General features: G+C 41.3%; 2 protein-coding genes across 2 annotated transcripts in view; one reads left to right on the top strand and one right to left on the bottom strand.

The window, feature by feature from the left end:
• The window catches only part of LRP2 (LDL receptor related protein 2), a 174,718-nt gene extending 166,571 nt beyond the window's left edge, over positions 1-8,147 (top strand). Inside the window, exons 77-80 of the mRNA XM_065412898.1 lie at positions 2,145-2,255; positions 2,445-2,552; positions 6,514-6,585; positions 7,986-8,147. Of these exons, the coding sequence (XP_065268970.1) occupies positions 2,145-2,255; positions 2,445-2,552; positions 6,514-6,585; positions 7,986-8,147 (453 nt within the window). The remainder of the gene's footprint in view (positions 1-2,144; positions 2,256-2,444; positions 2,553-6,513; positions 6,586-7,985) is intronic.
• A 6,934-nt stretch (positions 8,148-15,081) lies between these two features.
• Positions 15,082-26,076, bottom strand: LOC135885785 (retinol dehydrogenase 7-like). Its single transcript, XM_065413690.1, has 5 exons — positions 26,050-26,076; positions 23,942-24,272; positions 21,142-21,400; positions 16,224-16,387; positions 15,082-15,332 (listed from the first exon to the last, which is right to left on the bottom strand). The coding sequence occupies exons 1-5, from the start codon at positions 26,074-26,076 to the stop codon at positions 15,082-15,084; spliced, it is 1,032 nt and encodes a 343-aa protein (XP_065269762.1).

The following is a 26,076-nucleotide window of genomic DNA, read 5'->3' as shown; positions in this document are numbered from 1 at the left end:
AAGAAGTGAAAGCAAAGAGTGTTCTCTGAGATAATATACTTTTCTCAAGATTTATGTGATAGAAATTAAATTAATCACTCTGGAAATACTTCAGCATATCATCAAGGGAATGAATGGGCACTTAGTCCTGTAATTCTACAGATATTACTAGATCTCCCTGCAAAGGTCTTTGTGTACTTGGGCATCTCGTGGAACAAGTAAAAATGTGCAAGTTACAAAGGTTCCCGCTTCCTGTCCCCTGTAATATTATACATAACTGAGGCTTCAGACATAATATTCAGAACAGTCACAGGAAATACGACTTTCTGCATCGGATTGTAAACTTGTGAAATTCAGTGCTGCTGGAAGTCTGTGCAAAACCTGGATGTTTCTATCAGTTTTTGAGACATGTCAGATTTTATCCAGGCTGACTTATTGCCATGTCTGAGAAATAGCACTGTTTTTTGAGTCTTACACGATAAAACTATGAATTGTTCCCTGTGGGCCCCTCCACTAGCATGCAGAATCCTAGGCAGGCTCACTTCCTGCCGCTGCTTCACAGCTCCCTTGGGCTCCCTGCTGCAGATGTAACTTCCTTCAGGGGTGCTCTGTCTGCTAGCTATCCCACTCCACTCCCTAACTCCAACCAGGCTTCTCTCATTGAGTGAGAGCCAAAGATTTGCTCTCATTCCTGGTCAGGCCCTAACTGAGCCACATTCAGTTCTTTTAACTTCTCCCTCCAGGTTTGACATTTACTGCAGGTGTAGCGGATGGGAGGCTGATTGCGCCCAGAGGCTCTCATTTACCTGCAGGCCCAGTGTGGGGTTGGTACACTCCAACACAGAATACAACTAGCTGCTGTTAGCTGCTGACGCAGTCACTCTGTCGCATGAATGCAGATTAGAACCACTCAAGTACTGCTAGTCCTCCAGTGCCTTCCCACAATCCCTCCCTGTTCCCAGAAAGGACAGACAAGCTCTCCCACAATTCACTGGGAAAGAACTCATAAAGCGGTTCAGCTTACTGTTGCAGAAAGAAATACACATAAGTGAGCTCAGTGCCAGTGTGGACACAGCAGCTCGACTGTTATTTCAGGGTAGCCACTCTCCCTGGAGCCAGCTAATGCAGGTGCCAATACCCTGAGTTAAATTTGCAATGAAGACATACCCAGATAGTGTTGTGGCTAGCTAAATCTGAAACAGAAAGTCACATATCAAAATGCTGCAAGCCTTTGAAACCATTCAGACTGGATTCTCTGCATCACTATGGTCACTTGAGAATTCTCCAGTGCAGGGGCAGTCCTCAGGTGCTTGAGAATTGCCATAGTGATTGCTGTCCACTCTGGCCCTCCTGGCTGCTGGCAAGGAATTGTGACCTGGGGGAAAAGGGGTGTGGCCAGGGCAAACCTATCCCCCAGCAATACTTGGCAAACCAGAGCGTTTAGAGAGGCCTTCATGTTGCTCTAATCTGCCCCAGGGGACTGGCCCAGCACTCAGTCCACCAAACATTAAACGCTGTTTCTGGCAGCATCTTTATACATCTACCCAGAGCATTGCAGCCACTGCTCAGGTCTGGCACAGTTATGTGTGAAGTAGCTGCCATTTATATTATGCTCTGCAGGAATGCAAAATTGTCTATTTCTAACTTAATTCATAGGTTTTTAAATGAGCAGATAAACTTGTGTTTCTTCTGCAGAAAAATATAGCAATCTCCCTACTAGGGTAATGTGAATTGATCCCATTCTTTAATATTTCAGATACCAATGGTTAATTTGTATGTCACGTTGAAGTCTCTACAGTGAAACACCTGTTTTGGGATTATGCTTCCTTTGACATTTCCTTGCTCTTAATGGCTTGATTTGTGAAAGCCGTCCTTCCACTTTGTAACACATTTGGAGTAAATGATTGAAATGGTTCTTTTTTGCCTAGCTATGACATGGACTATGAGCCATTCTTATGTGTTCAGGCTTTGAACGTGATGTACTCAGTGGTGATCTGATAGACGATTAACAAGTCATTGAGTGGAATAACGCAGGGTAAAGTTACACACTGAGTTTCATAGATAACTTGACAAAAATAAAAATGTATTTCTCCCTGAGGTAAAGGATTAGATTACAAAGTGCTGGCTATGTTATCCGTATATTATACTGTGGGTTTTTTTCACAGAATGAAAACTTTGCTGTGGAGTCAGGGAAGCAGCCAATCACGTTTGAAAATCCAATGTATATAACCAGAGAAGGTGGAGCCAGTGTAGTGAATGTAGCTCAGCCTACATGTGTAAGAAAGAAATTGAGTGTTGCTTTTCTTCTTTCCTTCTTCTTACATCCTTATTCCTCTTCTATGCACTGGATCTTTCTTTCTCTAATTTCTTTTTTTATTATTATATCAGTCCTTGTCTGTGGGTTTTAACTTTTTCTCATCATTACTAGGAGCTGTATAACCCTTTTAAATTATTTTTACGAACAGGTAACCGCATCTAATAGTGAGGAAAATGAGAATTTTGAAAATCCTGTCTACTCTGCTGGAATATCTGCTAGTGCACAGCAACCTCCTGCAAGCACAGAAACAACACAGGTAACACAGTGGTGCTTAAAATTTTTTAGAACGGCGCTAATTCATTGCTGTATTGTTCTTAGTCTTTGAAAACACTTCAGTGCTGCAAACCCAGAGCACTGTTTTATTTGTGATCAGTGTTAGGATTTCTGAACTCTCACACCTAATGCAGGAAAGATGTGCAATATAATTTTCACTTTGCGTAAAATAATGACCTGGAGTGAAATTGACACATCTCCCTGCACAAAGTCCAGCTAATCAGGCTTTATATGACAGTAACAAGGCTGCAGTTCATCCTCTCTGCTGTTGCTATTCCAGCATGCAAGCTCTTCTTCAACCTCATATACAAGGCTTTTGTCAAAGCATCTCTGCAAGAGTTCTCTTCCCTTGTCCACCTCAAGGATCCACTTCATGTTAGTCTATTTACAGTCTGTGCAGAGTTTGCCTCCTCATGAAGTGCAGAGATCATGCTATGCAACTGCTCCACTCAGGCACAGTTCCAATACTGCACTGCCATAGGGATTAAATGTCTACACTGCAGTTATAAACCTGCAGCTGGCCTCTGCCAGCTGACAGGCTCACGGTGCTTAAGGGGCTGCTTAATTGTGGTGTAGATGTTCAGGCTCCAGTTGCAGCCTGAGCTCTGGGACCCTCCGATCTCTCAGGGTCCTAGAGCCCAGGCTCCAGCCTAATCCTGAATGTCTACACCCCAATCAAACAGCCCCTTAGCCCGAGCCCATTAGCCCGAGTTAGCTGGCATGGGCCAGCTGTGTGTTTTTAATTGCAGTGTAGACATACCCTTAGGCACCTGATCTACCCACAAAGTTGCACCAGTTTAACTAAAGATATGATGGGGCACTGGTTTAGTTAAACCAATATGACTCCATGTGTGGACACTCTTACATCCCTTTAAATCTGGTTTACAGCCATTTAGACAAACCTTTAAAGAGGAGTTGAGGGCATTTGGTAGCTCACAGAAAGTGTCTGTACCTCAAAGGTTTCAGAGTAGCAGCCGTGTTAGTCTGTATCCGCAAAAAGAACAGGAGTACTTGTGGCACCTTAGAGACTAACAAATTTATTAGAGCATAAGCTTTCGTGGGCTACAACCCACTTATGCATCCGAAGAAGTGGGTTGTAGATATGCATCTGAAGAAGTGGGTTGTAGCCCACGAAAGCTTATGCTCTAATAAATTTGTTAGTCTCTAAGGTGCCACAAGTACTCCTGTTCTTTGTACCTCAAAGGATATGGCCCATAATCCTTTTTGCTATTCTTCCCTGTCTCTGCAGCACAGATGCCAACACTTCTGAATACTGAGTATGCTTGACAGTTGTAGGAACCAGCTGCTAAAATTTGTCAAGTTTTATTTCCTGCTAAGACTGTTTCAGCCCCAGATGGCTTCACAGGGTTCTCTCTGTTTCTCTCCAGCACTGACTATGCTTGTGACATTGAAAGTACATTTGAATAGCAGTATTTGTACCTCTGCAGTGAAGAGCCTACCAGTGTTTCCATTATAACCCTCTCTTTTCAGGGTCTTCTCTCAGCATGAAAGTTGCAATGTGAGCAGGGAGATCCTCAGCTGGTGTACATTGCCATAGCTCTGTTGACAATAGTGGAACTATGACAGCTTACACCAGCTGAAGACCTGCTCCCTCTCACTCGCAAGATAAGTGATATTTTTTAACAAACATTCATACATTCAGCAATTAACAAACAAATCCCTACTGAAATACATCTGCATAAAAATAGTTCAATTTTTCATAGACAGTAACACTACACTTTGATCTAAAATCTGATTAATTGTAATGAAAATGTAAGAGGTTTATCATTTGTGTAGTTTAATCATGTTTTTATATTCTACTTATAACCATAGCAACATTAAGCATTGCAATTTCATGCATCACCTGCATACAGAATGTTCGTTTCGAGTATTGTTGAGTATTTTCAGTGTTGAAGATCAAAGAATTTTCTCGCCTAGCTTAGTCATGTGATTCCTGCAAGTCACATTATTATTTCTGAATAATACATATAAGCAAAGGCTATCATATCTCTTCAGCTCATCTCTCACATAAATTACCAATTGAGGCTCACTATGAATTTCAGTGGGCATGTGCCAGAGAATATTTTGCTGGCTGCATGCCTGTTGCTAAGGAAACGATAACAAAGTGCATATTATTGAAGTTTTCTTGAGGGGCAGAGGAAGTCCGTTAAGGCAATCAGGATAGGGTTTTGCTTGTGGTGGAAGCAAAGTCCCAGGCTTATCTGGTGAGTGGACTGAAAGGCCGAGTGCTTAGCATAGGTGCTAAGTTATCCCTCCTATTGAGTCAACAGCATGCGAGTGTAAATGCTGATGCTGCAGAATGATAGAGCATCCCTGGAACTTCTCTGGCAACTGAGGCTAAGCGAAATCTATTGAATTACGTTAGTTAGTGATGTATCAGAGGGGTAGCCGTGTTAGTCTGAATCTGTAAAAAGCAACAGAGGGTCCTGTATGCTCCCAATACTTCTGTTAGTCTTAAAGGTGCCACAGGACCCTCTGTTAGTTAGTGATGTGGCTCTTTACAGGTCAGCATTCTTTTAGGGCCTGATTCTACAATTTTCTCCTTGTGGATGGACCCGAGTTTCCAAGCAGAGCTCACAGGGATTTGTATCCCTGCATATACTTGAGTGTTGCTCAGTCATTACAGTAATTTCTCATTTTATAATTTCACACCTGTTTTTTCTTTTCCATTTGATTTGCGTAGAGTCCATTTGTAGTGTTACTCTCTATAAATAAATGTTGCCATTTTATCTGCTGTCATCTTACCTCATGGATACTGTTTTAGTTAAAATAACAACAATTGGCCTGTTAGATCGGAAACTGGACAGGAACCCAAGAGAACTGGGTTCTATTTTAAACTCTGCTACTGACTTGCCTGACCTCTGTTTCCCCTCCTTCCCTTTTTCTGTCTTGTCTACTTCGAATATGAGCTCTTTTGAGGCTGTCTCTTTCCATGTGTTTGTAAAGTGCCTAGAAGTAGTGGGGCCCTGATTCCCATTGGGGCCTCTAGCTCAGTGGCTGTCAAACTTTTGTACTGGTGACCCTTTTCACACAGCTAGCCTTTGAGTGCGACCCCCCTTAGAAATTAAAAACACTTTTTCATATATTTAACACCATTATAAATGCTGGAGGCAAAGCGGGGTTTGGGGTAGAGGCTGACAGCTCGCGATCCCCCCATGTAATAACCTCACGACCCCCTGAGGGGTCCTGATCCCCAGTTTGAGAACCCCTGCGAGCTGCTACTGTAAGCAAATAATGCTAACAACAAAAGGGGGGTGAAGGGGAAATAGTCTAAGATGAGCTCATTTGAATGACATTATTGAGTATCAAAAGGTAGATTTAGGGAGATGACTGTTAGCCCATACGGTGACTTAAAATAAGAATTAATTGCGTGGTAGTGAAAACCTAGTTTATTTTCCCTGTACTGAAAAGATCCACTGAATTGCCTTCTGTGGCTGGTTGACTGGTGAAGGATTAGAGGTTGTGTCAGGAATAATAGTATAACTGGCCATTTCAGGTACCATTTGTGGGTTCCATCTGATATGTTTTTTTCTGATGAGCCTTCAGAAAACCCCAAACAAACAATGCCTATACTCTTAAGGAGAAATTACATTTTTAGACACTTTAACTGTGTTGTTACATTTTTCGTTTCTTCCTTTACAGATGGATTGTCATTTTAACAATTGTCGAAGCACTTAGAATCTGAGATAGGCTTTAAAAAAATTACACCAAAAGAGCTTAATTATAAATAAATAAATAAATAAATAAATAAATAAAATGGTGATGGGTTGAACATTTCCTGAATAAAATCACTTACGGCTATAGCCAATAAGAAATGCTATTGAAAACCCTCCCTCAACAGTATTATCATTTTGCAAATGAAAGGGGAGAAACTGTTGTGCTAAAGAGTTTATTAGTAAAGTTCTGTTATTTTTATCTTTCAGGAAACAAAGTGGAGTTTCTTCAAAAGAAAACTGAAACTAAGTACTAATTTTGAAAATCCAATCTATGCAGAGGTAACTCTGAATTGTATCACTCTCATTCTCAGCCTGCACTTTTCACCTAGCTCATGAGCAGGGCTGGTTCTTGTAGTGTGGGAAGCATGAATTAACGTTTGTTTTCATAGTATAAAGATTATGGATAAGAGTCTGTGCTGCACCAATAAGAGGCACCACACAGAACATGCAGCACGGGGAAAAGGGGCTGGGGTGGATTTAAAGCCACAGTTACGCCCTCCCAACCTTAGGCTGTTCCTGGGGCTGAAGAAGCTGCTGGCATAAGTCCCCAGGGCTATCTAAGGCTATGTCTACACTATGCACCTTTTAGTGACACAGCTGTGCCATGCCGCTAAAAGGTGGGCAGTGTAGCCGCTCTTTGTTGGCAGGAGAGAGCTCTCCCACCGATAAAATAAATCCACCCCAACGAGAGGTGGTAGCTTTCTCCCGCCAACATAGCACTGTTCACACCGGCACTTTTCATCAATAAAACTTTTGTCGTTCAGGGGCGTGTGTTTTTTTCACACCCCTGAATGACAAAAGTTTTACTGACGAAAGTGCAGTGTAGACAAAGACTAAGTTACAACAGCCCCCTGGCGCTGCCCTATGAGCCACATCACTGCCCAGAATCTCTGAAGTGCTGCAAGCTGTGGCCCTGCTCCGAGCTCTCCCCTCTATCCTCAAACCCACCCTTGGCATGCTTGTGAGGGGGTTCTTGTAAGGCAGCCTTACAGTGGTCTTCTGCAGTGCCTGCATCAGGGGAATTCTCCCACGGCTGGACACTGGCGCTTAAGGCCCTTTTACCCAGCATAAAGGGGCCAGATCAAGAGTCTCACACTGTGGATAAAATTTTCAAATGCTCCGGAGTGACTTAGGAGCCTAAGTCCTTTTTTCATAAGTGAATTAGGCATGTAGGAGCTTAAGTATCATTGAAAGTAACTTCTCCTCAGTCACTTTGGAAAATGTGACTTAGGCTCCAAGACATGTAGGTACTTTTGAAAATTTTACCCTATTTGTCCCATACTGTATGAGATGTGAGTGGGAATTTGTAAAGCGAAGGATCCAGCCCAGCAAACACTACCGAGATAATGCTTACTTCCTAAGTAGTGCCGGTTACCTCAATAATTATCTACAGTAATAAGTGTGTAGAGACATAAAATTACTCATTGTTAAATACATGGGTGGTAGTAATCGTTGGCAGGATCAGCCCTGACTAGTTTAGTAATTCATTGTTTTCTCAGCTTTGCCTGCTGAGGTGAAATCCGTGTTTAAATAATGATATATGGGCTGATGGTCAGAGGGACTGAGTATCCACGTACCTTATTGACTTCAACAAGAGCTATGAATGCTTAGCAATTCTGAAATCAAACCTAAAGTGAATGGTTAATATTAAACCATGGTTTTTATGGTGATTGTTTCAGATGGAGAAGGAACAACAAGGGGACACTGAAAATGCCTCTCTCCCCTCTCCTTCACAGCCTCCTAAAATTACTCTCAAGAGAGACACACCTTTAGCTTATACAGCAACAGAGGATACATTTAAAGACACCGCCAATCTTGTTAAAGAGGACTCTGTTGTATAACTAGTTAATCAGTTAGAGAATAATTAGACTTACCCATTTGCACATATATTTTTTATAAACAGACGGGAAAAGGTTCACATTCAAACGCTTTATAAAAAATATATACACCTTTTAGCCAATAGCTGAAGATGTCTTTTGAAGCTATGCCTTGTTTTTTTGACAAATGCCAACTGCTATTTTTATGAACAATTATCATGATGTACTATATGTATATCTTTGCACTGAAGCTGTCTGAAAGTAATGTTATAAATATATTGTACATTTGTAAATTTTTGAAAGATTATCTTGTTTGTTGATGTAGCTAAAGAAATTTGTTCTGAATTGGTTGTTGCATCTTTAGGGATAAATCCATTATATACATGATTTAACTAAAAAAAATCAAGGTAAATATAGAGGTTTTCTGATTTACAGAAACTTTTAGAGCCTATATATTTATAACAGCACCTTCTTAAACTTGTACTGGTGTGTTGTGTATCTCTACTACCCATTTAATATACTACTGTATATAAAAATGGGTCTCTCTGTCCTCTCTCTCTCTGTATATCTCATATTAAACAAAAGATGGAAAATTCAGTACAGCGTATTTTGGCTGAATAGCTACCTGCACAGAATATTGTTCTTGCAATATTTTGTCTGGTTGAAATCAAATAATTCCTCCCCAGATCCATAATACATGTATTTTCCCTCTGGGTTCCAATTAAAATATCCCATTAACAGCGTTTATAGGAAGATTTGATATATTTAAATTTTAGTACCATGCCGTAATTTCATACTTAATTTAATGAGATTTTCTCCTGATCATCAATGGAATAACTCTGTTCTTGGCTGGAGTCTCTGGAAGTTGTTTGTACTGTTAAATGAAGTAGCTAGCAAAGTACAAAAGATGCTGGTTAATTTAAAAATGAACCAGCTTTTTTCATGTGAAAAATTTAATTTTTATTGACTATTTATTTCCTGAGGTGGACATTAATAGAAAGGGAAACAGTTTCTACTGATGCAATCTTTGTAGGTCATCTGGTTATTTCCATAACGTTCTATCAGAATATACTGTACATGTTGCTAGCTTTTTCATTAATTAGCCAATTTAGTTTCCATAACATGAACCGTTTAAGGAAAGTCTAAGCACCACTGCAGGAATAACTCTAATATGTTATTTAGCATTCCTGGCTAGTTACTCATATAACTGCAGGTTCCTAAATTTATAATCAATGAGACTTCTGCTGTTTGATTGTTTTATGCCTGAGTTCTCAAAATATATGCTATCCCTATTTAGAATGCTTGTTGTAATGACTTTGAAATGTATTTTGATTAGAAAAGATAACTGGAAAATGATGCTGCTGAATAAATCTAATAAATGTGTTATTTTATCATATTCTTAATCCATAAATTATTGAGTCTAATGCGCCATACAAATCTGTCATAATCTGGAGCTTTCAGTCTGAAAAAAAGCAGTGCTTTAGAGAACACTAATAAAAGTACTTGTACTTTCCAAACATTTGAGCCTAGTTACACATTGAGGGGTAAATCAGAACTCTATTGAAGTCAGTTATACCTTGGTAAAGCATGAGATGAAAATCATTCCCGTTAGTGAAGAGGGAGAAACAGTAACAGGAAACTTGGAAATGGCAGAGATGCTTAATGACTTCTTTGTTTCGGTCTTCACCGAGAAGTCTGAAGGAATGCCTAATATAGTGAATGCTAATGGGAAGGGGGTAGGTTTAGCAGATAAAATAAAAAAAGAACAAGTTAAAAATCACTTAGAAAAGTTAGATGCCTGCAAGTCATCAGGGCCTGATGAAATGCATCCTAGAATACTCAAGGAGCTAATAGAGGAGGTATCTGAGCCTCTAGCTATTATCTTTGGAAAATCATGGGAGACGGGAGAGATTCCAGAAGACTGGAAAAGGGCAAATATAGTGCCCATCTATAAAAAGGGAAATAAAAACAACCCAGGAAACTACAGACCAGTTAGTTTAACTTCTGTGCCAGGGAAGATAATGGAGCAAGTAATTAAGGAAATCATCTGCAAACACTTGGAAGGTGGTAAGGTGATAGGGAACAGCCAGCATGGATTTGTAAAGAACAAATCATGTCAAACCAATCTGATAGCTTTCTTCGATAGGATAACGAGTCTTGTGGATAAGGGAGAAGCTGTGGATGTGGTATACCTAGACTTTAGTAAGGCATTTGATACGGTCTCGCATGATATTCTTATCGATAAACTAGGCAAATACAATTTAGATGGGGCTACTATAAGGTGGGTGCATAACTGGCTGGATAACCGTACTCAGAGAGTTGTTATTAATGGTTCCCAATCCTGCTGGAAAGGCATAACGAGTGGGGTTCCGCAGGGGTCTGTTTTGGGACCGGCTCTGTTCAATATCTTCATTAACAACTTAGATATTGGCATAGAAAGTACGCTTATTAAGTTTGCGGATGATACCAAACTGGGAGGGATTGCAACTGCTTTGGAGGACAGGGTCATAATTCAAAATGATCTGGACAAATTGGAGAAATGGTCTGAGTTAAACAGGATGAAGTTTAACAAAGACAAATGCAAAGTGCTCCACTTAGGAAGAAAAAATCAGTTTCACACATACAGAATGGGAAGAGACTGTCTAGGAAGGAGTACGGTAGAAAGGGATCTAGGGGTTATAGTGGACCACAAGCTAAATATGAGTCAACAGTGTGATGCTGTTGCAAAAAAAGCAAACATGATTCTGGGATGTATTAACAGGTGTGTTGTGAGCAAGACACAAGAAGTCATTCTTCCGCTCTACTCTGCTCTGGTTAGGCCTCAGCTGGAGTATTGTGTCCAGTTCTGGGCACCGCATTTCAAGAAAGATGTGGAGAAATTGGAAAGGGTCCAGAGAAGAGCAACAAGAATGATTAAAGGTCTTGAGAACATGACCTATGAAGGAAGGCTGAAAGAATTGGGTTTGTTTAGTTTGGAAAAGAGAAGACTGAGAGGGGACATGATAGCAATTTTCAGGTATCTAAAAGGGTGTCATAAGGAGGAGGGAGAAAACTTGTTCACCTTAGCCTCTAAGGATAGAACAAGAAGCAATGGGCTTAAACTGCAGCAAGGGAGGTCTAGGTTGGACATTAGGAAAAAGTTCCTAACTGTCAGGGTGGTTAAACACTGGAATAAATTGCCTAGGGAGGTTGTGGAATCTCCATCTCTGGAGATATTTAAGAGTAGGTTAGATAAATGTCTATCAGGGATGGTCTAGACAGTATTTGGTCCTGCCATGAGGGCAGGGGACTGGACTCGATGACCTCTCGAGGTCCCTTCCAGTCCTAGAATCTATGAATCTATGAATCTATAACATATTAATACTCACAACATCCCTGTAAAGTAGGAAACGATTATTCACAGTTACAGAGTGTGAAACGAGGGCAAAGAGACTGACTGATTGGAAGCCATCAAAGGAGTCGGTGTCAATACTGGGAATAGAGGTGGAAAGTTTCTGGTTTCCAGGCCTGGGCTCTGGCTGCACAGCTCTCCAATCCCAGTAAATCACAGAAGGCCAAACTTTGGCTTGTACTTTCCAACGTGCATATCATACGAGTGACTGTAGACCTCCCTGGACAAAATACATGCAAGTTAATGCCTACACTATCATGCTGCTAGCACTATTGTTAATATCCTTCATGAGTCCCTATCCAGTCATCTCTGTTCTGATGAGGTAATAATCAGAATAATCTCTGTTCTCATGAGGTTGAATGCCTGTCACTGTGTTGGTCAACGTAGGTGTATTAGAGTAATAGGATATTTAAAATCCACATGCACAAAAACGGGATCTCAGACTAACACATGTATTTGCTATGGCTTTGTTAAACTTCACCTGTTAAATACATTGGAAGCCTCCAGTTCAAGGAAATGTCTGCGAGAGTCAAATTTTGTCTCCCTTCATCCTTGTGGTGTGTCTTACTTCTTGGGCCAAATGTTTTTCTAATATTCCTGTTCTTGTGGGAGTGCTAGCCAAATACTTGGCCCAAGAATCACAATATGACAACTGACCTTTTACCTGGATGACATGGCTCTTTCTGGTGTCTGTGTGCCAAGAGAAAATAGGGCTTGCTGCACCTAGGTGCTTTATTCCTCCTCCAGCTGGAATAATAATATTGGTGTAGCTGGCACAGCTTTTGTGTCGGTTTTGAAAGGCAGCTTACTCAAAGGCTTTGCTTTGGAGAAACACATCCACTTTTGTTCAAGCCAAGCCCTCTATTTTAATCTGTACCCATTGATTCATGAAACTCATGCGGGTGTGATCATGAACTGATTTTAATGATGGTGCAGATTTGCACGGAAGCGTGATTCAGAAGATGTACTCCGTTCATGCATAAGTTGTTTGCAATTTTAACTTAGTGCATGAGTGCATTACTCACCCCAAAGTTGGCTTGGAATGTTGTAAATCATTATCATTTTTACAACTTTTCTATGATACATTTTATTCACAATTTAAAGAATAATGCAATATCCTACAATACATAAGAATTGTTACATCCTGGAAAAGTTATGAACAGTGTCTTTTGCACAAAAATTTTATAATAAATTGCATTTTACAAATGAACCTGTGTAAGCATGTCCAGTATATCTCTTATTCTGTAAAATCAGGGGCCAGATTGGTAGCTGGTATATATTGGTGTAACTCCATTCACTTCAACTAAGCTACACCAGTTAATACTAGCTGAGGATCTGGCTTCAGATTTGTAAACCTTTTCAAGTACATAGTTCTGTTATAATGTCTCTGATCAGTATTTTGGGACTACCAAAGAAGGGACTACTTCAAAGAGGATCTTTCCAAGCCATTACACTGAGCTCAGTTTGTGGTGGAATAGGACATAGGGAGTGTAGTTAGTGCTTTATGAATATTCAGGCAGTACAGACCTGAGCAAAACAAATAATGGCTTGGTAACTCCATTTTACCCCAGTGCTTTACTTTAAGATGTTCCTAGTAATCCGTGGAACAGTTTACAAAAGAAGATGTTTTTTAAAAAGTGGCTTTTTTTTTTTTTGAAGGAAAGAACTATCTCAAACCCACAAAGTTCTTATACTTGAATTTTTAGAGAGAGAGATGATATTGAGGCCTACGTTTCCCAAATCTGGCCTCCCTTTGCACCCATAAAAAATGCAGGTGTCAATTTTGCAAATTATACCCAGAGACATAAAGCTTCAGCCGTGCTGAAAATCTACTGCTAAAACTCATGTTCACTTTAAATATATAATAACTGGTTTTTTCACAAGATTTGTAAGTTGTCAGACACAAATAAAATGTAGTCTCTTCGGGGCTGTACTGTTTATATAGTGCATATGTTTGCTCATGATTTAAAAAAAAACAACTTTCTTTTTCTGGCAGAGGGACCCCCAGGCACCAGTTTGGGCTTCCTCTCCTCCTCAGTAAAATGTATAGCAAAGGCCTCCCCTCCCTTCCACGAGTCAATGAATGGAGAGTAGCTATGGTACTCAGTCCAGCAGAGGCTTTAAGGTTTTTGTTCACAGCTTTATTCTCTGATTTCTTTCACTTTATGATCCCCATCCCTTGTTGCCTTTCTGAACACTAGACTGATGTTTGAAAGATGGCCCGTTTTCTATGAACTTTCAATCTCTCTTTGTAATCTGCCACTGTTAGGGTGATAAATGACATTAGTTTCTCTCAGATGTAGGATCTTTCAAGCCATCAGACCAGACAGGGAAAAATATTTATAAATGTGTGTTTATCGTCAAATGAGGTAAAATGAATTTGCTTCCTCTGAAGACATTTGGTAGAGAGTAGACTCTGAGTGCAGTACTTTAATTTCACGCAAACACACACACACGTGATGAACCCCCTTTCCTCATTCTAAGTTCTGACTTGCTGTGATATTTTTGTAAACTTAACTGACCTGGATATTAATCATTAATCAGCAACTCAAATCTCTAGTAAATGAAACCTTTACCCTATCAATTTTCAAACCATCATGCACACCATCATGTCAGCTACTCGCCAGCGGCTTATCAGGGAAAAAACCTATAGTGCACTTAGCAAGTGGTATTTTACCATGCTTAGTGCATTGCATATAGTAATATTAATCGACGACAGCATAAACAAAATGATCTGCTTCACGAAATTAGTATGGGGTGAAATGTAAGACCCCCTGGGATCCCTCAGGATAAAAGGCATCATGTACATATGTATTATTTTTCGGATAAAACTACACTAAAATTAGGAATCAGGGTAATGTATAAATATTGTGGTAATGGATAACAGTTGTCTTTGATTGCTTGTCACTTATATTACATATTGTTGAAATAACCTGTGTATTATTCCCACTATAGTAGCTGCCTATTGAATGGTAAATAGGCGCATAGATGTAGCTGAGCACTGGAACTAACTTTTTGTGGATATTTTTCAAAAGCTAGGGGCTTACTTTGACTGAATCATGCACACCAGCCACTGAACTTCACAAAGCTGTGAACTCTAATGGCTTAAACTTGATCAAATCAAATACCCATATTCAACATGAATAGATGTATCAGTTCTTGAGTAAATGTGTTCTTATAGAACATGTATATTCTACCCACTAGAATATATGGATTAACAATGTTGCACTTTGCATACCAACATCATATAATTCATAGGCTGACGTTTGGTCCAACTTAAAGAGCAGAATATATTTGCATATAGAAGGACTGATTCAGGAAATAAAAGGCCCAAAGTCACCAAACTTTTTATCTGGTAAATACTATTTGACCAGCTCTGCAGGTGAATGTTATACTGCAAATATATCTCTGATGAATATAACAAAGAAAAACTTTCTCCAGACTGAAATTCAATAAAAATGAAAGTGTTTTCTGAAGAGAATTAAAGCTGTCAGGTAGGAAAGTGAACGGCTGATTTTGAAAAGAATAACAATCATCACTTTAGCATTGACCCTAGTGTACTAAATATTAAACATCAAGTGGAACTCTGGATACTGATTTCCTACTGGCTGCTGGAGTTGGAAGCAGCATACGCAACATCATATCAGATAGAATGGTTGGTGCATAGGAGAGGGGCAGCCAAAAGAACTTTGCATCCCATCCAGATCCATAGCGTGTCCTGGGGTATTTTGCTATCAAGGCATGCTCCATGCATTTTGTGACTTTAGAAATGTCAGAGTCGCACAATCTTTTCATTGAAAATCTTTGAGCTCTTATATCTGCAGGGAAGAAAATAAATCCCCGAATGCTTATGAAACATTCTCTGATAAAAGAATTTTAAATTGTTGACAGCTAACTCTGTAAAAGAACAAGAAGAGCTATAGATGCTCTCCAACCCCAAATGTTACTGTTAACTGCATTGTAAAGCTTTAGAAATCATTCTATTTTTATGTTAGTAATAGTTGCTTATTTGCTGCTCAAGAAACAAATATTCAATAGCCCATAATTAATCTATGAAACTACAGGCTTTGTATACTGTACATATGTTTCCAAGTTTTGCTGTTTATCGCCCTGCCTTTTGTAGCCTGAATTAAGTATATTTAATAAGTAAACTTCACTTTCTTTCTTCTTGAAACTTCCTCAGGCCCTCTAATTCGCTGCAAATGTTCTTGTACCCTGTAAGAGTAACTCAAACCTAATCTTCAGCAGAACAGGAAATCCTGCAGCAGAAGAGGAAATACTCTTTAGTGAAACAGAAGAATCGGAAATCCTATGTAGAAAGAAAAGCTATTCTGTAAAGCATTGGGAAGTATATTGACTCTTCAACATTGTGATGAATTGCCTGGATGAGTGAGGAGTGTCCTGCAAAGCAAAGACGTGACAACCCCCTAGAATCAAGGAGGTGTCCTGCCACTGGCTCTCTAGCTGTCAGTTGTTGAGGACAAAGGACAATAATATGTTTTACCAGGCCATCAATAGAGCACTCTGTCAGCTGAATAGCATTCTTTCCCAGAGTTATCTGAACCAGAACATGTTCCACCATCTAATAGGTGCGCCAAGAGACTAAGCCCTTCACTCCAACAGGAGAGTTGTACTCCAAAGAAATAATGGTCAGTCCATGACTAAGGTTAGCCCAGTCCAGTCCAGTGATGTTAAGTATTTGTACTTACACTCAACAAAGTATTTATCTCCATAGGATTCTCTGACCTCAGGAGTTAGTTGGTTCCAAAGTCTTAGCAGGTCTCTCTCAATGACCTCTGAACTAGTTACTCCAGTCTTAAAACATCCCGGCTCAATTATGCTCACCTTCACTCCAAAATGCTGCATGTCTCTCCTGGAATGGAAATAAAACACAATAGCAAATGTTTTCATCCTGGCAGACCCAACAATTACATGATCTTTAAATATTTGGTTCTGTAATAACCAGAGTGAAAGCGTGTACCTTAAGAACATAAAAATCAAATGTTGATTTATTTCTGGTTATGTAAAAATGTCAAAAAAGTGCAAATTAGCTTTATTATATGACATATTGTCTTTTTGTTGTAACCCATCACAGGAAAAGACCCACTGTACAGAGAACTATACAATCTAGCTACGAAGAGCGCTTGAATGCAGCAGCAGGTATACTAACGTCTATTCTGCGTGGTTTGCTTAGGAACAGTGAGGATCAAGGTAACTCCCAAATCCATTTGAGCCACACATCTAGCTGAAACGCTGTACATTTCTATTCAAAGATGTAGAATACAAAGAAATGTTTCCAGTTCCTGCTGCTCTGTTATAATCTACTTCTGCTGGTAGGCCATTAACAACCTGAAAGAATCTGAAAGCAAAACACAGTTGGGCAGAATCATTTGACTGGTTTAGGAGTCTCAACTCTGTACATTTCATTGGACAAATGTTCATGTGCTGAAAGTGAATTCATTTACTGTTAACTAATAAGAAAGGGAGCAGATGTTTACAGTTTATATTTTGCATTGCAGTTTCACTCCTTCACCATGAAAATTGCTTCTCTCCCCTAAGGGGCAGCTCCAGAGACCTTTGGGGAGCTGACTCATTCATGTGCCATTCCAAACAATGCAATGGAATTGAACACTCTTGTACATCAGCCACTAAATTTGTTTCCTGGAGCATATTCTGCTTTATCTGAATGTTCACAACTGCTCCCAGTCAATTTTACCAATTCTACCTGCCTGTTGAGAGGACCCTCTGGATCAGCTCTTCAGCCTCTGTAAATCAGCAAAGCACCATTGACTGCAGAGGGACAGATACTCATTGAGTCTAATATTCCAAAGTTATGTATAAGTATCTTTTACATACGACAGCCTAATTGCTGCCCAGCATCACCAGTGCTTAGATTATTATGGGATAGTAAAGACAGCAGAAGTTAAGGATAAAAAGGGCAACAAGGAAGTTTAGGCCAGTGGAAGCATGTGATTACAAGAGCCAGGCAGAGGAAAAGACCGTCTAGCGCAGGAGCAATAGAGCTCAGGAGCTGGTTTGCAGAGCAGGAGAATGAAGAAGGGGCACAGCAGGCAGTAACTGAAGGTGGGAGGGCAAGGAAGAAGAGAAGAGCGACTAGTCCTGTACGAAGAGGAGAAGAGTCAATGGAGATACCCCATTCAGAGCCCCAGGGTGATTCAGGATGACTTGCAGAACATTACAAGGGAGAATAAAAGACAAGAGGACTTGCAGCCAGAAAGAACAGGAATAAGACTAGAGGAGAATCACACCATCACCAGGAAAAGGCAGGTCTATACGATTGGGGACTCCCTACTAAGAAGAACAGACAGGCCTGTCACCAGAGCTGATCCAGAGAACAGAAGAGTGTGCTGTCTGCGAGGAGCTAAGATGCAGGATGTGGATCTGAGGCTGAAAAGGATCCTAATGGGAGCAGAAAAGAATCCACTGATTGTCCTTCATGTGGGATCAAGTGATACAGCTAGATTCTCGCTAGATTCTCGATTCTCGCTAGATTCTATCAAAGGAGACTATGCCAGGGCAGGGAAGACCCTTAAGAAAATGGAGGCTCAGGTGACCTTCAGTGGGATTCTCCCTGTCCCTAGAGGGGGAGAATGAAGGAGAGACAAGATCATGATGATCAACAGATGGTTCAGGCAGTGGCGCTATAAGGAGGGCTTTGGGATGTTTGATCACTGGGAGGTATTCATGGACAGAGGAGTGTTCTCATGGGATGGATTCCTCCTGAGTAGGGAGGGAAATAGACTTCTGGGATGGAGGTTGGCACAACTCATTAAAAGAGCTTTAAACTAGAAACTCGGGGGAGACGGTTGGGAGATGCTCATGTAATCTCCATGCCTGATTTTAACATTGAGAGGGAGGAAAATCACGTAAGAAATGATACAGCAATGGAGAAAGTGGGTAGGAGAATGGACATTAAGAGGAAGGATAGTGTTGAAACCAGTCAGATAGGCAATACTGGCAGTAGAATGACTGTATCCAATTGGGCAAGGAATATGGGAGAAGCCAAGTAGCAACAGTTAAGATGTTTGTACACCAATTCAAGGAGCTTGGCTAACAAAATGGAGGCATTATAACTACCGGTGCATGAAGTGAAACCGGATATAATAGGGATAACAGAAACATGGTGGAATATTAATCATGATTGGAGTACAGGTACTGAAGGGTTTGTGCTGTTCAGGAAAGACAGAAATAAAGGCAAATGTGGTGGAGTAGCATTGTACATTAATGATGGGGTAGACTGTAAAGAAATTAGAAGTGATGGAATGGATAAGACAGAATCTGTTGGGGCAAAATCACTTTGGGGAAGAAAGCTACTAGAGGTTCCCCTGGGCTAGTGCTTGGGGTATGCTACAGACCTCCAGGATCCAATTTGGATATGGATAGAGACCTCTTTTAATGTTTTTAATGAAATAAATACTACTGGGAATTGAGTGATTATTGGAGACTTAACTTCCCAGCTATAGATCGGAGGACAAGTGCTATTAATAATAGTAGGGCTGACATTTTCCTGGATGTGATAGCTGACACATTTCTTCACCAAATAATCGCCAAACCAACAAGAGGTGATGTCATTTTAGATTTGGTATTGGTGAGTAGTGACAACCTCATCGAAGAACTGGTTGCAGGGGACAACCTTGGTTCGAGTGATCATGAGCTAATTCAGTTTAAACTAAATTGAAGGATAAACAAGACTGGATTTGCAACTAGGGTCCTGGATTTCAAAAGGGCAAACTTAAAAAAATTAAGGGAATTAGTTAGGGAAAAGCAACAGAGAGTCCTGTGGCACCCTTAAGACTAACAGATGTATTGGAGCATAAGCTTTCATGGGTGAATGCCCACTTCGTCGGATGCATTCACCCACGAAAGCTTATGCTCCAATACATCTGTTAGTCTTAAAGGTGCCACAGGACTCTCTGTTGCTTTTTACAGATCCAGACTAACACGGCTACTCCTCTGATACTTAGTTAGGGAAGTGGACTGGTCCGAAGAACTCAAGGATCTGAATGTGGAGGAGGCGTGGAATTACTTTAAGTCAAAGTTGCAGGAGCTAGCTGAAGCCTGCATGCCAAGCAAGGGAGAGAATTCGTAGGGAAGGGTTGCAGATCAATCTGGATGAACAAGCATCTCAAACAGGTGATTAAGAGAAAGCAGAAAGGAATGGAAGATGGGATGGATTAGGAAGGAAAGCTACCTCTTGGAGGTCAGAAAGTGTAAGGATAAAGTGAGAACTGCCAAAAGCCAAGCAGAGTTGGACTTGCAAAGGGAATTGAAACCAGTCATATAAATAAAAAGAAAACAAGGAAAGAAGTGGGAGCGCTAACCACTGGGGATGCGGGGGAGATTAAGGATAATCTAGGCATAGCCCAACACCTAGATAAATACGTTGCCTCAGTTTTCAATATGGCTAATGATGAGCTTAGAGAGATAGTGCAGGGTGACTAATGAGGATGTGGAGGTAGAAATTGAGGATGTGGAGGTAGTTTGACCTCAATTGTATGCAAGATCTTGGAACAAATTTTGAAAGAGAAAGTAGTTAAGGACATAGAGATACATGGTAACTGGGTAAAATACAACATGGGTTTACAAAAGGTAGATTGTGCCAGACCAACCTGATCTCCTTCTTTGTTAGACAAAGGAAATGCAGTAGATCTTCTCTACCTGCATTTCAGTGAGGCATCTGATACAGTTCTACATGGGAAATTATTAGTTAAATTGGCTGCCTGTTCAGATGGGACTGATTGGTAGTCTCACAACAGTTCTAAAGATAAAAGGGCTGCAAGACAGGAGGGCATGTTGGCTGCCAGAGGAACTCCAGAGAGGAGACCCCTTCCACAGACTGGCAAGGAGCTGCAAGAGAGGGAGCACCAGAACAAGAGCGCTGGAGAAAGCCTAGTGAGGAGGCGAGGTAGGAATCAGCTCAGGGAGCAGCAAGGGTCTGGGAGGAACTGGTTCAAGTTGCTTCAGACAGTGTCCCTGAGCTGTAACCCAGTGGAGTGGGTGGGCTTGGGTTCCCCTACTACCCTCCAACACAAGGCACGGTAAAGACTTTGGAGCAAGAAAAGACCCTAGGCCTGCATGGCCTAGAATTGTCCACTAGAGCCACTGAACTCCTCCTCACCCTTTATTACCCCTAAAGGATAGCAACTAATAAGGGCCTGGCCGGAGGACTGGGGTCATAACAAAAAATCAATATTGATTGTGTGTGAAGGGGAGAAACTGAATCAAACTCAGGGTAGCACCCACACAGCCACAAGAGGGCGCCAGCTGGTGAAGGCAGCCTCAGACATAGGGGTAAAGTGACTACACAGAGCAAGACATCTCAGATGTTAACTCTGCTGGGTTTTCACCTTGTTAGCTGAGTCAAAGCTGCATTTCTAGGACTTTGTACAGGAAGGTTTATGCTGTTAAAAATGGGATAAAATTAGAGAAAGCTCCAAACTAACCCCCTGCTAAAGGGAACAACCCAAACTCTGGTGAGGATCAGAATTTCACATCTAGTCTCTAAACTATTATGAACTCAACCACAGGCTCAGATTCAAACAACTACAAACTGTAGAGCATTTGAAAGCCAGAACTAGCATCACAAATCCATCTCTAATGACTCACCGTAAGATGTCTGAGAAAGCTTCCACGCCCCACTTTGACAAACAGTAGCCACCACCTAAAAATGCCAAGCGACCCATAACACTGGCAACGTTGACTACTCTTCCTTTAGCCTTTTTCAAAAGCGGGAGAAGCTTCAGGGTGATTTCAATCAACCCCATCAGATTAACATCCAGAATTGTGTTGAAATCATCTATCTGCATCCAGTCGGTGGGTGCCATCGGCGTTGCTCTTCCAGCATTATTTACCAAACCAAAGAGGCCTAAGAGTATTCCAAAAATATCACGTTCAGTACGTGCCAATATCACAGCAGGGAGTGGGGTTGGAGACAGGATATATGGCAATAGACTCACATTTTGCACACTGTTTAACAAGATGAATGTAGCTGACTGGGTTTCCTCATGACTGTCTGAATTTATACTAAAAAAAATTTATACTGTACAGCTGGCAAACTTTCTTTCACCTTCCTGTAAAAAGCAACAAAGAGTCCTGTGGCACCTTGTAGACTAACAGATGTATTGGAGCATAAGCTTTTGTGGGTGAATACCCACTTCGTCAGACCAGGGCCACCTAGAGGGGGGGGACAAGTGGGGCAATTTGCCCGAGGCCCCGGGCCCCACAGAGGCCCCCACGAGAGTTTTTTGGGGCTCCGGGGGCCCCCGGAGCTTCTTCCGCTCCGGGTCTTCGGCTGCAATTCGGAGGCGGGGGGGGGGGGGGTGTCGTTCTGCTCCGGGACCCGCCGCCGAAGTGCCCTGAAGACCCGCGGCGGGGGGTCCTAATGCCCCAGGACCCGCCGCCAAAGTGCCGGGTCTTCGGCGGCAATTCGGCGGCGGGGGGTCCTAACGCCCCAGGCCCCCTGAATCCTCTGGGCAGCCCTGCGTCAGACATCTGACGAAGTGGGTATTCACCCACGAAAGCTTATGCTCCAATACGTCTGTTAGTCTATAAGGTGCCACGGGACTCTTTGTTGCTTTTTACAGATCCAGACTAACACTTTCACCTTCCTAACGCTTTAGTCAATGGTTCTAAATTAGAACTGGGTAAAATATTAATGGAGAAATGATTTCAGTTGGAGCCATGGCTTCCCAGGCCTTCTCAGTACTAGACCCGAAGAGTGTGTCTACCCTGCAGGTGGGGGTGAGCCTTCCAGCCCGGAGAGACAGATTGGTGTGAGTGGGACTTGCTCTAGCATGCTAAAAATAGCTGTGTGACATTGTGGCACTGGGAGAGCTAGCCCATGCCACCACTGGTGCTGCAACATGCACACGGCTGCTTTTGAATTCTAGAATGAGCCTCACTATCATGAGTTTGCCTACCTGAGCTTAGAGCCTTGCTCCCAACTGCAGTGTAGACATACGCTAAGTGGGCCTGGAGCTCTCTCCATTACCCCATCTGTAAAACAGAGATAATAATGCTTCTCCACCTTTGTAACGTACTTCGGGCTCTATGGATAAATAGTGCTGTATAAGTGCCATGTTATTAATGTTACAGCACCCTGCTCAGGACGGCCTATTTCTAGAGAGAGAGGCTAGTGTAGACTCCCTGCTAAGGCAGTGCTTGGCCTCTTTGATTGTATGGCTAGAGTGAGAATTACAGTGAGTGTTCGCTGCGGTTGCCTGTCCCATGTAGACTAGACTGAGACCACAGTGCTTTTCAGATACGGTATGTGGAGAGGAGTTCAGCAAAGTCCCTGGCGAGATGAGTTGTGGTTATTTTTCCTAGTCCCACCACTGGAGGTAACACACGTCAGAACAATATGAAGATTGAATTGATTTTGGACTTTAGAACAACTGAAGTTATCACCTGATTATTCAAATGAAAAAAATGCCTTATTGGTAAAAATGTTTTGCTTTGCTTTTGGACCTCAGTTATCAACTTTGCCAGCTTCTAGGTACCAGTTACAACTATATACTTTCTTCAGCTAAATAAAGTTGTTGTGTTCCCTCTTGGCCTTACTCACAATAACTAGTCTGCACTCAGTATCTTATTTCTAATGCTAATGTGAAGGTAAGAAAGGAATGGACATCTTGCCATAGCAGAAAAAATTCATTGGGTTAGGAACCAAGACAGACTTTTTAACATTTTCTGCCAAAAGCAGAAGCCAAGTAATAATCTAAACTCTCTGTTCACAGGTATTCAGAGACACATGTTCTTCACTCTTTCACATCATTAAACTCACTGGTGCGCACAGTAGCACTCTCTGGTACAAAGAAACACCACTGTAGTAACAATCCAAAGGGAATGATGGATTTGGACAATGCCTCTTTTGATTGCTACGGTCAGTGTCATCATTATGTGTGCATTACAAAAATCAGACTTGTTGACATAGAAAAAACTAACCATTTGCTTTCCCAAAGGAGGAGAGCGTGAACTCAGCTAGGCATTTTTAATTGGCCAGACTGACTGATTGCTTAAGTAGGTCAATGAAGTTCTGATTGGCTCTGATTAGCACTCCCACAAGCTGAGTTCTTTACCTACAGCTGAGTGAGACTTAAAAACGTGTACAAGTATATATTCTGACTGTTAAAATATCAAGGAATCTGATACTTAGAAGTCCCCTGATTGATAAAAGTGGGCAACAGTTGAAACTGGCTTTTGGAACATAAAACACTCTTGGAACTATGGTGGTTGGTGCTAATAAATACCTAACTAGATAGAACCATAGCACTGAAGAAAGTACAGCTTTAATCAGCACAAGAAATACTCCTGTGTGGTTATTATGGAAGATTACTACCAGAACTCTTCTGTTTTATACTGGACTATATATTTAGTAATTTGTATGGACTGCGGCTATACCACTTACCCTCCCCATCTGTCTCTTGTTTCACAAACTCCACTGCATTGTCAATGCTGATGGAGTCAGTTAAGTTCAGTATCACAGTCTTCAGTGAGAGGGATGTGCAGGCTAGTAGTTCTCGGCTTCCCTTTTCTGTTAGACACGCGGCGATGACATGGAATCCCCTTTGGTCAAGCTGTTTAGCCAGCAAGTTTCCAAACCCACTGTCACATCCAGTTATGAAGACGTGCTTTCCATTCAGGTCTTTCACGTTAAGACTGTCTCGGATGAGCCAGCAAATAATGAGGAAAAGTATGGAAGCCAAAATTCCTATCTGCGCCGAGTTTGAAAGCAAGGCCTATAAAAAATAATGTTAGAGATCTGGGAACTTAATGGAGTAAATCTACTAAATCTATCTCCAATTTAAATACAGCTCCTGTAAAAGGCGTTGTGTCTAGTTCCAGCTTTTTCTGTCCTACTGTGAGTAAATTGGGGCACAGGCTTAGATGCTTGGGCAGCGTTTGAGTGGTGTCCATGAATAATATATGTATTGACAGAGCCTTTCTTTAAACTTCCTTGTCAATAGATTTCCATTGTTTTCAAGATGCAGCTTCACTTGCTCTTCTCCCTAGTCTGCAAGGTGGTTGGAGAATGTTTTAGGATGACAGGAAGCATGTCCCTCACTAGCAGCAGAGCCTCCTGTTGTGAACACTTCTGATTAGTGAGGGTACTGCTGGAGAGAGAAGAATTCTGCTGCAAAGGAGTGCAGTTTGGTATGATCATCTGCTTCTTGCCACCCCAGCACTTCTTCACTTCGTAGCACAGAGACTGTGTGAGCTCTGGGTGAGAACAGAAAAGTCTGGGCTATACTGGGTGAGTGCACTGACTCCTTTGTTGTGTGCTTTGTAAATGTCAAAAATGCTGATGCTCACAATCTGCTTTCTTTAACCTCTGGTTTTTGAGCAAGGCAGCACTTCAGAGCAGTATCTGAATCTGTTGTCTCTCTCACTATCTCCCTCTCACTAAATAAGTGGTAAAATGAATGGAAATACTTATAGCAGGCAAGTGCTGACGGGATCGCTGATCAGCCTGACTTTATTGTGAGAAAGAGGATTTCAAGAATGTTGTTAGTACGAGTTGCCACAGTGATTATTGTTGCATATTTAAATATACAACAACATTCTCATTCATGGTGACCGTCCGCACTCACACATGCTTCTTCATTGTCACAGGTTGGCTTTGGATGCATTTGCACTTTGGGTTGGGGCAAGAATTAAACTGAAGCTCGGGGGCAAGGAGGCTGTTTTCAAACTTGCCCGCCGATAGCTAGAGACCCAAATCCATTGGTAGACCCCTGAACAGAAACGGGCCGTTCTTCAGAAGTGCTGCGCACCTGCAGCTCTCAGTGATTTTGATGGGATCTGGGGTGCTCAGCACCTTTGAAGTCTACTTTTACTTAGGGGCCTAAATTTGGCTTTAGTTGCCTAACTTTAGGAACCCAGATTGAACATCTGAGCCTTGACTGTTGGTTTTAAATAGCATTTTTAAAAATAATTACATTTTAGAGCAATGTGATCGATCATTTTTAAATCCTTGAAGTAGTTAAATGACCCCCCCCCAACCTTTCCAATTTTTGTTTTCCTAAAGTTCAGAATTCTTTTGTTTTTTAAAATTCATGTAGACAGTCAAAATATCACACAATAATCAACAATTTGGATAAATGAACATTAAAACAAAGAGGAAATGCTGAACTATTAGGCCTGGTCCCTGCAGTCCTTACTCGTGTTCGTATTCCTATCAGACCATTGGAGTAATCACATCATTTTCTAAAAGCCATAGAAAACCCCAATCTTTTATTGTACTAACTGCAACTAGCCAACAAGACACTGTGTGGAGCACAAAAATGATTCTAGTCTGTAGGACTCAAGTCAACAATGTCTGTCAATAGAGTGTTTTATGCAGAACTCATAGCTGGTTGGTTAACAGTCTCTAGAAATCATTCTGGAAAAGTAGCGGCTTAAATCTGAGTATCACTTTGTCACCTCTTCCCCACCGTAATTTGTTCTAGTACTAGTCTGCAAACTCATATAGCCTGTAGTTTTACACATTGGTTTTGTTCTTGTGCTGGTACTTACATTCTGGGGAGACATCTGCAAGCTCAT

Source organism: Emys orbicularis, chromosome 11 (genome assembly GCF_028017835.1).
Source record: "Emys orbicularis isolate rEmyOrb1 chromosome 11, rEmyOrb1.hap1, whole genome shotgun sequence".
Taxonomy (NCBI): Eukaryota; Metazoa; Chordata; order Testudines; family Emydidae; genus Emys; species Emys orbicularis.
The sequence above is the reverse complement of the archived record's forward strand: the minus strand, read 5'-3'. Positions and strand labels throughout refer to the sequence as shown.

Excerpts from the sequence above, each read along its gene's own strand:
- LOC135885785 (XM_065413690.1), bottom strand. The coding sequence starts at position 26,076 with ATGAGCTTGCAGATGTCTCCCCAGAAT. Across the intron at positions 24,273-26,049 it reads TGCAGATGTCTCCCCAGAAT|GCCTTGCTTTCAAACTCGGC; the intron begins GTAAGTACCAGC and ends TATTTTTTATAG. Across the intron at positions 15,333-16,223 it reads AGATAAATACTTTGTTGAGT|ATATAAGAGCTCAAAGATTT; the intron begins GTAAGTACAAAT and ends TCTTCCCTGCAG.